Raw genomic sequence first — 11,320 nt, forward strand, 5'->3', positions numbered from 1 at the left:
CCCAGCCTGGACCAAGCCAAGTCTGGACTGAATGCATGTTTGCATCAAACTGGACTTGTAGCTGCCTTAAAAACGCAGTCTTGAAAACAATGTTAAAAGAGGAAAGACTGATGCTTTGGCAATTCCTGTGCTAATGCAGTCCAAAAGCCTCGAAACATTATCAGTAGCTTGACTAGTGGCAATTCACTATTCCATGGCTGGGAGTCACCAGGAAAGCATTTCTTAATGGTTAAAGCAGTGGCACTGATCGGGCACACTTTTCACAGTTCCTCCAGATTGGTTAAATCCACAACCACTTTCAAAAACAGAGTGTCATCCCTGATGTAGGTGTTCTTTGTGTTCTCCAGCACCGTGTGCGGCACGAAGCACGGGCACCCAGATGCAATGTTCATTTCTCCATCTGGCCTCTTGAAACTGCTGCTGTTGGGGTCGGCTCTAAAGACTTCCATGATGTGATTTTTTTTCCCACTTTGGTCCAAAAGCATAAGTGTAACTTTTTGCTTGAAAGGCCACAGTAGCAGTGAGTCAAACTCCCCTCTCATCACCACGAAGTAGAGAGAGACGTGTGTTCCCTTTCCTGAGCCATCCCCATTCAGGTAGGCTCTTGCACACAACCTGTACCCACAGCGGCTGGTGTAAAAGGGCTGACTGAATATGGACAGGACACGGCCTTCCACAGCTTCTTTCTTCTTCATCTTGTAGTCTGTGATTTTCCAGATCAATTTTCCATCGTAGCATGTGCCTTCCAAGAGCTTAAATCGTTCTTCATTTTTATTAAGCTGTGCCTTGTGAATATTGATCTGGAGATCATGTTTGCTGGACTGACCTTCCAAAACAACTGGGAGGTGGGGAAGAGAACAAAAACCAAAACCAAACCAAAATAAAAAGTAAAATAAAACTGTCAGAGCACTGGATACAAAGCAATCAGAATTGAGCTGACAATACTGAACTACTCAAGCCTGTGTACAGGCTGTTAACTAGTGTTACTACACCTGTTAACTTTTTTTATTGCAATTGCAGCTTATATTTGAATAAGGAAGATCAGTAACTGCAAGCCAGATTTAATGCCTGACTGTGGACAGTACCACTGCTGTCTGACCAGAGCCAGCTGTGGGAATTCAGGAGGATAATCGTGGAGCAGGGGAAGGTGGAAGGATACAGTATGCACCACCACAGCTTGGTCTTAGAACATGAGAAGAAGAAAGCCCTTTCTGGCAAAGAGCTGCAACTGACTAACTCTAGCACCAGAACTTTTTCTTAGCCACCAGTAAATCAGAAAAAAAAAAAACCCACACCCATGCAGAAAAGAATCGAAAGTCCAAACACACCCAAGCGCTGATTATATGTCTCCATCAGGGCAATCTTCTGCTTTACAGTTTCAATTGTGTCAAACAGGGCTCGCAAGTCTAATTTGCTCTGTTGCTGGTTGGCCATCTGTATTAACTGTTTCACTTGTGATTCCAGGCATGCAGACTTATCCAGGTGACTGGCCAGAGCCTTCCCAGTTCATGCCGTTGGAAGAGGGCAGAAGCAGAGACAAGCCACATTCATAAAATCAGCCATTTCATTTGAAATAAGACAAAGAAGCCTTTAGCATGCCATCAACATCAACTGTATGGTGCATTTTAAAGTACTCTGCTGACTGAGGAATGTATCCAAATGCTCCTTCATAATTAATTTGGTATTTATTAACTGAGAAGCCACCCATTACTCAGATCCATTCACACTGCATCACTTTATTCAACTGATTATTCAAATTTACACTTGCATATTTGCCAGGAGGATTTGTACAGTGCTATTTGTCCAGATCAGATATCCAAACTCTTCTATTAGTTTAAATGAAAAGACAATACTGTATTGTAAAAAAAAAACCTACAAGTGCTTGTGAAGTGTCTAGGAAATTTGTTATTGCCCTGTTGTTAATGACAACTCTTACTGGATAAAAGTATTTCAGCAATTGGCAAAAAAGGTATAACCAATGTCTCACCTGCGTGCTTACCATCAACTTGCTATTTTTACCAAACAGTTCTGTAAATTGTCTGAATTCTTTTTCACACTTTTTAATGGCCTCAGCTAGCTGCTGGATTTTAATCTCCTTACATTCCAGGCTCTTGTAAAGGTCAGATATCTACAGATGAAAAAAAAAAAAAAAAAAGAGTAAAAATGCTAAGGCATACCACAATATACAGTGATCAGATTACCTGCAGTGAGCATATGTGACTACGTAAAAGAATGTGAAATAGTTTACAATGCAAAACGTCTAACTTGGGTAGATACAGCACTACTTAATTCACACTTTGTGGATAAGCACTGGTAAGAAATGAACATAAAAGTTACTTGTGCTCTTTAATAGATCTGTGTGGTAACAGGTGCAAAGAAACTCACATGGCTCATCCTCATCATGATGATCCATTTGGCTCTGTAGTGGGATAATACATACTTACATGCAGCCATGTTCATGTGTGTTTCTGGGTGTATGCATACACACTATTTTAGTCTTCTTCTTTACTGAGGTCTACCAGTAGAAGAGTTGAGTCAGTGCAGGATACTAACTGCAAAACTAACCTGTAGCACTTTGGAGCATTTATTTTTAGCATAAACAGGGAAAAGAGTAAATCAACCATCAGTCTGGATGCATTCACTTTAGTGGGATTGGGCATGCACCCAGCATCACCTGCTGGGAGCCACAGAAATGATTGTGAGTGGAAAGGTAACCAGTTCTGCAGTATTCCAAGCTGTCTCTACAGAGTAGGTGATTCAGGCATCCAAAGACTCCTTTTCAAAGTAATCTGATCAGCCACTGAAACTTTAAAATGCTTTATCTCCAAATCCAAATCAAAGCGTAAGCAGAGACTGATAGCCAATGAGGTGAGCAATGGCAACAAGCCTCCCACCGTGCTTGGTGGAGAATACACATGACTGAGCACAGAGAGGCTTCACCAGAAAAACTCATTCTGACTTCAAAGGTGCACAAAGACCATAAAACCAAAATATAGCTGAGCTACACCAGGAAACAAATGGAGAATCTCATATAATCCTCCAAACAGCCAAGAACTGCTGAAGAGTTCTCATTAAATATGACTTACTTGTTCTTCCAGCCAGGAGTTCTTGTCTAAAATCTGCAGCATGTGTTCCCTCAGGGCACCATTTTCATGTTCAGCAAGTTTCCCTCTTTTAACCTAAGTGAGGCAGAGGGGAAAGTGAAAAAATGAAATAATAAGTTTGCCGATTTTTGAAAAATTTATTGAACCAGGCATTTAAAATGTCTGCTCTATGAACATAAGGGAAAAGCAGTCCTGATTCTCTAGTACAGCATCTTAGTCAATACTAAAAATAGTTGTAAAAGAACAAATATTGGTTATTTTTATTAACTTCTCCAACTGGTTTGGGAGACAAATTCCAGTCCCAGTATAAACAAGACCTGTAAAACAGTACCTTTGCAAGGCAGCCGTACTGCTTATACGGGCAGTCCACTTCTGCCTCAGGGCACACTGTATGGTGCTTTTCAATCTGCATGTATTAACAAAGAAATTTGTAATGAAATAAATAGTAAGTAACTTGCCACGCTGATCAAATCTGCATGCTTGCATGAACGGTGTATAACAGTCAATGTCATGACACCACCAACCACATAAACAAGAAAATGAGCATTCAGAGTCAATAAGCAAGCCAGGTATTTTTCCATGCTGCAACATGCCAATGGTTTGCAGTGACCAAATGCCTCACTTATAAGATGGGACACGTATTCCTTTTAGGACCAAAAAAGAAAATACTTAGAGCAACAAAATTTCATAGGCACCAGTCAATATGGTTTTCAACATAACTTGCAGTTTTCATAAATGTGTGTGACCAGCTAAATCACAGTAAATGATAAAAACAATAGTACCTCCTTTTTCGGAATTATTTGCGAACAGTTCTGGAGGCAAGGCACAGGATAATCAGGACAGTCATTTTCCTCATGATTCTGGGGAAAGAGAAGCAAAACAAGGCAATGGTTTACATTTCTGTTAAGTAGTATACACAGAGGAAGCTATGCAAAAAGTAATCCCTAACATATACCTGCAAGCCCCCCATCACATTGTTCATAAGAAAGCAACAGGAACTGGTATTATTTAAAGCACCTTTATCATTCTTTCTCCTTCACCTACTCAGCCAAATTTTGTTTCAGAAACTGTTAAGGGCGTCATTGCAACGCTGGGAAGCTTTCACTCAGCAATATTAAGAGGAAATGTGCTATGGAGTCCCAGGGAGCGTTTTACAATCTTACCTTTATGTTAATTAGCATCACATATTTATTACAGTACTGACACATTTCTTCTCGAAATTTACAGTGCTGGCTCAAATGCTCTTTCAAGTCTTTCCGAAGAATTTGATCACAACACCCATCGTTAGTGCACTGCACGCTTTCAAACAAACAATGCTGAAGATGCTCCTGCAACACACAACAGCAAATTACCCCCCAAAAACCCAAAGTATTTAATTGCATCTGCAGGTGCCCAACAGATTCAAAAAAACACTCCACAGGTAACAAACAAAACTTCAAATACTCTTTCCTCTATAAACTTTCTGCTTTTCCAACCTCAAAACAAAAGTGAATATGAAAATTTGGAAAGTCTTTTGTATGACTTCCACTTTTCATTTGATATACTGAAAAAAGGCTCATATGGCCAGTATGTGTTGGTAAGTTTTCTTGAATTGACCATCACATGGTGCCTAAGCATGCAGAAGGTATGTATAGACACTGTGGATATGCTAAAGCTACATAAAGCAAGTGGTTCTTATTAAACAAATAACCTAAGGCAAAGCTGCAACAAGCTAACATAATATTTTGAGCTTCACGTTTGCTACTTACAATGTCTAGCCAAGTCACAATTTGTCACTTACTGTGTATAGCTAAGTCACAATCCTTGTACTTAAACCACATTGGTACAAAACTCTAAAAACATCACTGGAATTTAACTTATCATAAATACACAGAGTTCATAAGAAAATCAAAGCCTTCAAAATTTGATGAAGGAAAGTAACCTGATATTGTCCCAGAATTATTTTTGAACTGCAGTCAGGAATGTTTTTGCAGAACACATGCAAGCTGAGAACTTCTCTTTTACAGCAGTTGTCTCTGAATACCTGTAAAAGAAGCAAACCAGCCTTCATGTTTAGTCACATAGGAAAGAACATAAAGAAGTAAAGAACATAAAGAAGTAAAACACAACAAATATTTTAAGCACACAAGTGTAGCCTCCATAATTTTGAGGGTGGTTCTTGATAATTCATATGGAAAATATATAGTCAAAATATAAATTAAAACATAAATTTTCTAAGAAGCATAAGTTTTTTTTCCCATGTAGTTATTCCACAGATGCTAATCCATCCCACAGCCAGCAGGTTAGTAGCTCAGCTATAAAACTGCTGCCAGAGCCTGCCTGTGTCTAGAAGAAAACAGCTGGAGCTAATGTGCCTCAAAGGCCAAACCAGCTCTGTTCACATTCCTCCGCTGTTCAAGCAGGGCAGTGTTGCCTTTAGGATCCAGTCAGTGCTGAGACATCCCTTCTGTAGATTCGGAGAATCAGCACTGTTCCAAATCGTGTATGCACAAGCAAATTAAGTGCCCACAGAAAACTTTCAGTCTTATTTAGAGATCTTCCTATAAGGAGCATTATAAAGCTGCTCACTGTTGCACAACTGCCATCAGAATTAGGCAAAGTGGAAGAGAAAAACAAAAATCATGTAGGAAGTCCAACTAAACTCTCTATCAGCAGTAGCAGAGTGAGAGAGAGAGGAAGAAGACATTCAATTTCACTGGAAAATTAATTCTGACAGGACCAAGTATGTAGCATAATTTCAAGCTGTGGCATACATATAAGGACAAATGAACCCATTAAAAAAAATAAAATCAGTATCTTGCAAAATAAGAAGTATGAACTTGTCTTTTCCTCTAAAAAGATTGCCAGAAAAATAAATTGTCCGCAGGGTTAATGATAAATAATGGAAATCGTTAAGGTAGCAAACCATAACCAAATCAAAACAAAGACAATCAAATTTTAAAAATCCCCCAACAAGATGGTGCTTTAAAAAGAAGTCAAACTCTTCCCTAAAAAAAAAATCAACCCATCTGAAGACTAGAGAAAATTTAAAACTTGGTGAAACTCTTCAACACTACTGAAAGTACAGAGGAGTAAAATGAAATAACTTCAGAATATGAGGTATAAAATAAAGCTTTAGCTATACACCTGTACTTCCTTTCTGGGAGAGCATCACATAGCACCATTCTGGAGACAAGACCTGCTCTGCCCCTGAGGACTAACAGACTACGAGCCACCTTGTTCTTAGCTGTCTTGCTTTTCCCATGCAGATGTTGACTGCTGAAGCAAAACTACAGCCACTTACCTCATGCATTTTTATTTTTTCTTTGTCAACAGGACAAATGGGTACTGCATTCAACTCTCTAGATCAAAAGAAGAGTCATGTTAATCCACATAAAATTTGATATAGTTTATGAAATTGGGCTGACTGATAGAAGTCAGTACTAGGTATCATAAAAACAAACAAACAAACAAAAGCTTTGAAAACACTTTTGTCTGGCAACTACAGCCAAATTCTGCCCACAGCTCTACGAAGATATTAAGGTGCAACAGTGAATATGTAACAGAAAGCAGAGTTTGTCCTATGAGTGTTAATAAGATGGTTTTTAATTAAGAGGACTTTGTCACTCTCTGGCCATCTGCTGCTCACACATGTTGTATCTGAAAAAAAATCACACTGTGCACCCAGCCTTTGCCTACTGCTAGCAGAGAGCTCCTTACTACACCAGTAAAAAAAGATCTAACGGCTCCTGTCTTAGAAGTCTTCCAGAAGTCCTACCATAAGGAATGGGAAAACACTTACTGAGGCAGTGCAAAAGAGAGGCAACCCAGAGAGAGAAAGCAGCAAACGTGAAGCATCTGAAGTTCATAAAAAGTAAATGGTGACATCCGTCCACATGAACAGGCTCCTCTGCACCCTCCCCGGGCCAAATTCTGCTGCTGGGTACACCACACAGTATATAATATATTCCCAGACTGGTCTGGTGGGTAAACTCATTTGTACCTGCCAGTAAATTGCAAGCTGATGGATGCCAGCAGCCTTGTGATCTGACTGTGTACCAGGTAATACTAACACCAGGTTTCTAACTCCACTACAAAACAAAGAAATTATACAGACGCAAATGACAACAACCCAATCTAAGTACCAGTGACAACATTGTGAGACATTAACGTATAAATTTATCTGAATGGCACAATGCTAGAAGACCAAAACAGCATCCCCCACAGTGATGCTTAAGCTTACATCAACAATTTCTTTACACTGACTTCCCTGCAGTTACGCAAGTGCTCCTTGCCAGCACTGGGTAAGGCCTTCGAAGATATTTAAAACACTGAGTGTGCAGTCACTGAGGCCAACGGAGTCTTCCTGTTGACTCTTTCAGTGTTTTATCAGATCGGTACAATTATTAAGGCACTCACTGCTACTTTATAGAAGGTGTTGACTCCTTTGTAGGAAGGGGAATATGGGGAGCCTGTGGACACAGGAGGAGTTTGCACTGACCTCAGAGAAAGAATGCACTGCTGGCAAAACCGGTGCCCGCATCCCGTCTGGTGGGGGTTGCGAAGGACGAGGTGGCAGTAAGCACACTTGTACCGCTCTGCCAAGGTTTCCACAAACTTGTAGTCATCATCAGGCTCGAAGTCCAGAGAGGCAGCGCTGGCAGAGTTCTGGCGTGTGAAGCTGCCTGACAGAGCAGCAGGTTCATCACAGGCCATGGGAGCTGCACTGGGAACCAGACACAGGGAGAATCCCTTCAAATATGCACCAGCAGCCACACTACCTCGGCTGCCTCTTGCAGCAGACTGCAGCTTGTAGAAGGATTGTGAGCTGCAGCAGGGTGTGACAGATTTTGGAGACAAATGCAGCTGTGGAAGAACAGTAAAATGCTTGAAGAACCACAAAATGATGGTTCCATGACAAGCATCAAAACACACTTATTTGGAAAAGTTTCACAACCTGAAAATTATTCCTAAGAATGGAGATTTTTATGTTTGTTTGTTTGTTTTTTTAAATTTCCTGGCAGCAGTTCTTAAGTCTCAAAAAGATTACAAAAGTCACAGACACTGCTGGGGAAAGCAGAGGCCAAGTCTTGGCTCTAATTTCTGCCAGGAAAGTCTATGCTTAATGTAGAGCACACCCACATGACTTCATGAGTTCATTGTACTAGCTCAAGCAGGAGACAGCTTTGTAGTTGACAGCAAGAGAAGTATACCAAAAAAAAAAAAAAAAAAAAAAAAAAAAAAAAAAAAAGGTAGCAAGGGGATTTTTACCTTCAGTTTAGGTGTTATAGGAGTCAAAGCCCTTAACTTGACATCTCTTTTTTTTCCCCATTGATCATTCATTTATAGCAGTAAACACTAATCCTAGTTTTTCAAAGTTTACTTAACTATGCGCAAGTTCTTGCCTCTATTAATTCTGCCTGAAAGAAGTGGTGGGGAAAAAAGAAAAAGCAATATTGCAATCAGAAGCATGACCTAAGTTTTTCTCTCAACCTACCAAAGCTTATACACAGCACAGGAATGCAATGTTAATCTTCTAACAGGAAAACCCAGTAACTTTTTTTTCCAGCCCTAAGTCACAGACCTGGAGATCTGCACTGGTCCCTCAATCCTGCAGCATTTTTTCGGCAAATAGCTCAAGATCCAGAGTCACTCTGTTTTTTGTTTCTCGTGGCTTTGCATTAAGAAGACATTTTTTCCTTACAGGATGTGTACAAAAGCACAGCACATCTGAGTATTATTTCACAGGGGAAATTTTATATCTGTGCTTTTACTCCTCTGTGTGGATCACACACCCTGTCAGTCATCTGAGTCACTCTTACTGGCATCAGCACCTCTCCAAGAGCTCTGACTCAGCTCCTGTAAGGTCACCAAGGGTATCTGCTTCTTTGGCAGGGAAGCAGGGCCAAAACATCACCATTAATAACCTTACAGCTGGCACAAAACAGCATGTCAAGTACTGATATACTGCCCCACTCCCTGCTGCAAGGGATTCCTGGCCTACAAAAGCAGCGATTAGTACTGTGCTATGCACACGCTCAAGCACTGCCACAGACCACCTTAGGCTTCAGAAAGCAACATCCATTTTCCTTTCTCCTTTAACGTCCTGTATTGAGTAAGGAAATCCTGTGGACAGATAAAGTACCTGATTCAAAAACCAGTAAATATGTATTCCACAGCAAACATTTATGTGGTCCTGTAACTCAGCACCCTTTCACTGTTGTACACAGTACTACCTGCCCAGCTTGTGACAGCCTTCCTGACCTCCACGCCAGACTGAATGCCATACTTACTCCAGCACTACTGATCATCTAATGTTGGTAACCCACAGGAATACAAGCCCTAATCATATTCAGGCATAAAGGCTTATTATTCTAACTGCAGTTTGAAAATTACCCTGTCTGGTCCCTCTAAATGAACAGTCTTCTGCTTCAGACCAGAGATAACTGTCCATATTGCTCCCTTCATTTTTGAACAGCTGTCCTTTTCTCCTCTGAAAATGGAGTTCCTGGGTCCCTGATGCTTAATAAAGAGCAACTCTATTTTCCTCACATCAAACAGAGACACCAAAATGCCACACAAGGGATAACCAGCCCCATGCCTAGGCTGCCTCAGTAGCAGATGCCCGCAGCAGAGCACACCTGCTGCTTCAAAGGCAGATAGAGAGGTGTCACCATTAAGCTCTGCAGCATAAAATACCTACAGGATTAATTTCCTATGAACGCAGTCTGTTGTTGGTTGGTGAGAACCCTAAAACACATTTCTTTCCTCTCTCTTATTACTGTTCTCCCCCATTCAGATGGCATCCAAATTCCTGAGTCCTGTTACACTCCAGGACTTTTATCATCTGATGGCATGTTTCAGCAAGTTAATGCCACACTGTGTAAAAACATAGGTAAAAAAGAAAATATCCATGTTTCACCTATTTTGCCTTTAATGGTCTACTTTAACTCTAACAGTACTTCCAGCTGCAGTGAACAATGTTACAGATGTCTAGTTTAGGTAACAAAGTTCCAGGATGTATTAAGAAGAGCAGTCACCAGCCCAAAAACCCATCCAGAAACTCCTTCAGAGCTCTCGCTGCGCATTAAAATCAACCACATTCATTCCCATCTCTTTCTGCAAGGAGCACTCTGCTGTGGTACAACTTCCCAATCTTGCTCAAATGAGAGTGTTAAATGCCTTCATGACACACCCTGATCATATCCAGTTCCTAAAAATGGAAACTCTTGACATGCCCATGAAAGCTCCTCCTCCACTTCAGCCTCGCTCAGGAGTGTGCTGCACAGCTGAGTGCACCTCAGGGCACAGGAAAGAGCACTTCAGGTGAAAGGCCAGCGTGCCTGCTCAGAGGGCAGAATGGAAACCTCTGGGAGTCCAGGGGAGCAGGGACATCTGCCACTGCTGCCAGGCAGGACGCTTACTGTAGGGTTTGTAGCTCTTTTTCTGGAGGAAACTGACTGCCCCAGGAGGGGACAGAGGGCTGGTGCTTCATCCAAGCTGGAGAGCTGCCCGTGGGAATCAGATGGGGAGAGGAGCTCAGAGGAGCTGAGAAACAGCAGCCCTGCCAGGCTCACCACCGACCAGCACTCGGCAGGATACCATCCACACCAGTCAGTGCATCATTCTCACCTCCGTGCCCACTGGTGACTCAGGGCCAATTGCAGAAGCTCTTCTTCCACTTCTGGCTCCCCACACCCATGCTCTCTCAACTGAAACCAAAGGGAAACCATCAGGTGAAAATGCTTTTTTTGTGACATCGAAAGCACGCCAATGTGTAACTGAATCAATTTCCTGCTTAGGCTAATGCCTGACCAACACAGGAGACAAGGCAGCTTTCACTTCTGCTGGTTCACAGCTAGAGAGCAACAGGACAGTGTCCCTGCTTTGTGTACAGTGATTTTTCAGTGTGTGTGAACTGTAATGCTGTTTTAAAATAGAGAGCAGCAGGCTCATGCTGCATAATATTGTTTTTGTGGCCGATGCACAACACACACAGCAAAGCAATGCCACTGCAGCAGCACACACACAAAATATTCCATCTGTGGACACTGAAAAATTACACATAAAACCCTCTAAATTTCCCTATGCTGAAATAAATAAGAATTCTGACTACAGATAGAAAAGTAGCACATATCACGAGAAGCTAGGCCCAAATCTTATAAACAGCTGCCAAAGAGTGGGGGCTCAATGGCAGCACAGTACCAAGAGCTCCCAGCTGCACCTTCCAACCATTT

General features: G+C 41.5%; 1 protein-coding gene across 1 annotated transcript; it reads right to left on the reverse strand.

The window, feature by feature from the left end:
• Positions 1–260: 260 nt before the first annotated feature.
• TRAF5 (TNF receptor-associated factor 5) lies at positions 261–7,799 on the reverse strand. Its single transcript, XM_008940958.1, has 10 exons — positions 7,585–7,799; positions 6,388–6,445; positions 5,026–5,127; positions 4,268–4,432; positions 3,887–3,964; positions 3,436–3,510; positions 3,087–3,179; positions 1,988–2,128; positions 1,329–1,497; positions 261–838 (listed from the first exon to the last, which is right to left on the reverse strand). Exons 1-10 carry the CDS (start codon positions 7,797–7,799, stop codon positions 261–263), a joined length of 1,674 nt encoding a protein of 557 aa, XP_008939206.1.
• Positions 7,800–11,320: the final 3,521 nt, after the last annotated feature.

This window comes from Merops nubicus, unplaced genomic scaffold, assembly GCF_000691845.1.
Source record: "Merops nubicus isolate BGI_N331 unplaced genomic scaffold, ASM69184v1 scaffold21995, whole genome shotgun sequence".
Classification (NCBI taxonomy): Eukaryota; Metazoa; Chordata; class Aves; order Coraciiformes; family Meropidae; genus Merops; species Merops nubicus.

Bases quoted from the DNA above. Each gene is read 5' to 3' on its own strand.
- TRAF5 (XM_008940958.1), bottom strand. From the start codon at position 7,799: ATGGCCTGTGATGAACCTGCTGCTCTGTCAGGCAGCTTCACACGCCAG. The intron at 3,511-3,886 runs GTACTATTGTTT...TAATACATGCAG, and splicing joins AAATAATTCCGAAAAAGGAG to ATTGAAAAGCACCATACAGT. The intron at 2,129-3,086 runs GTAAGTCATATT...TTTCATCTGTAG, and splicing joins ACTCCTGGCTGGAAGAACAA to ATATCTGACCTTTACAAGAG.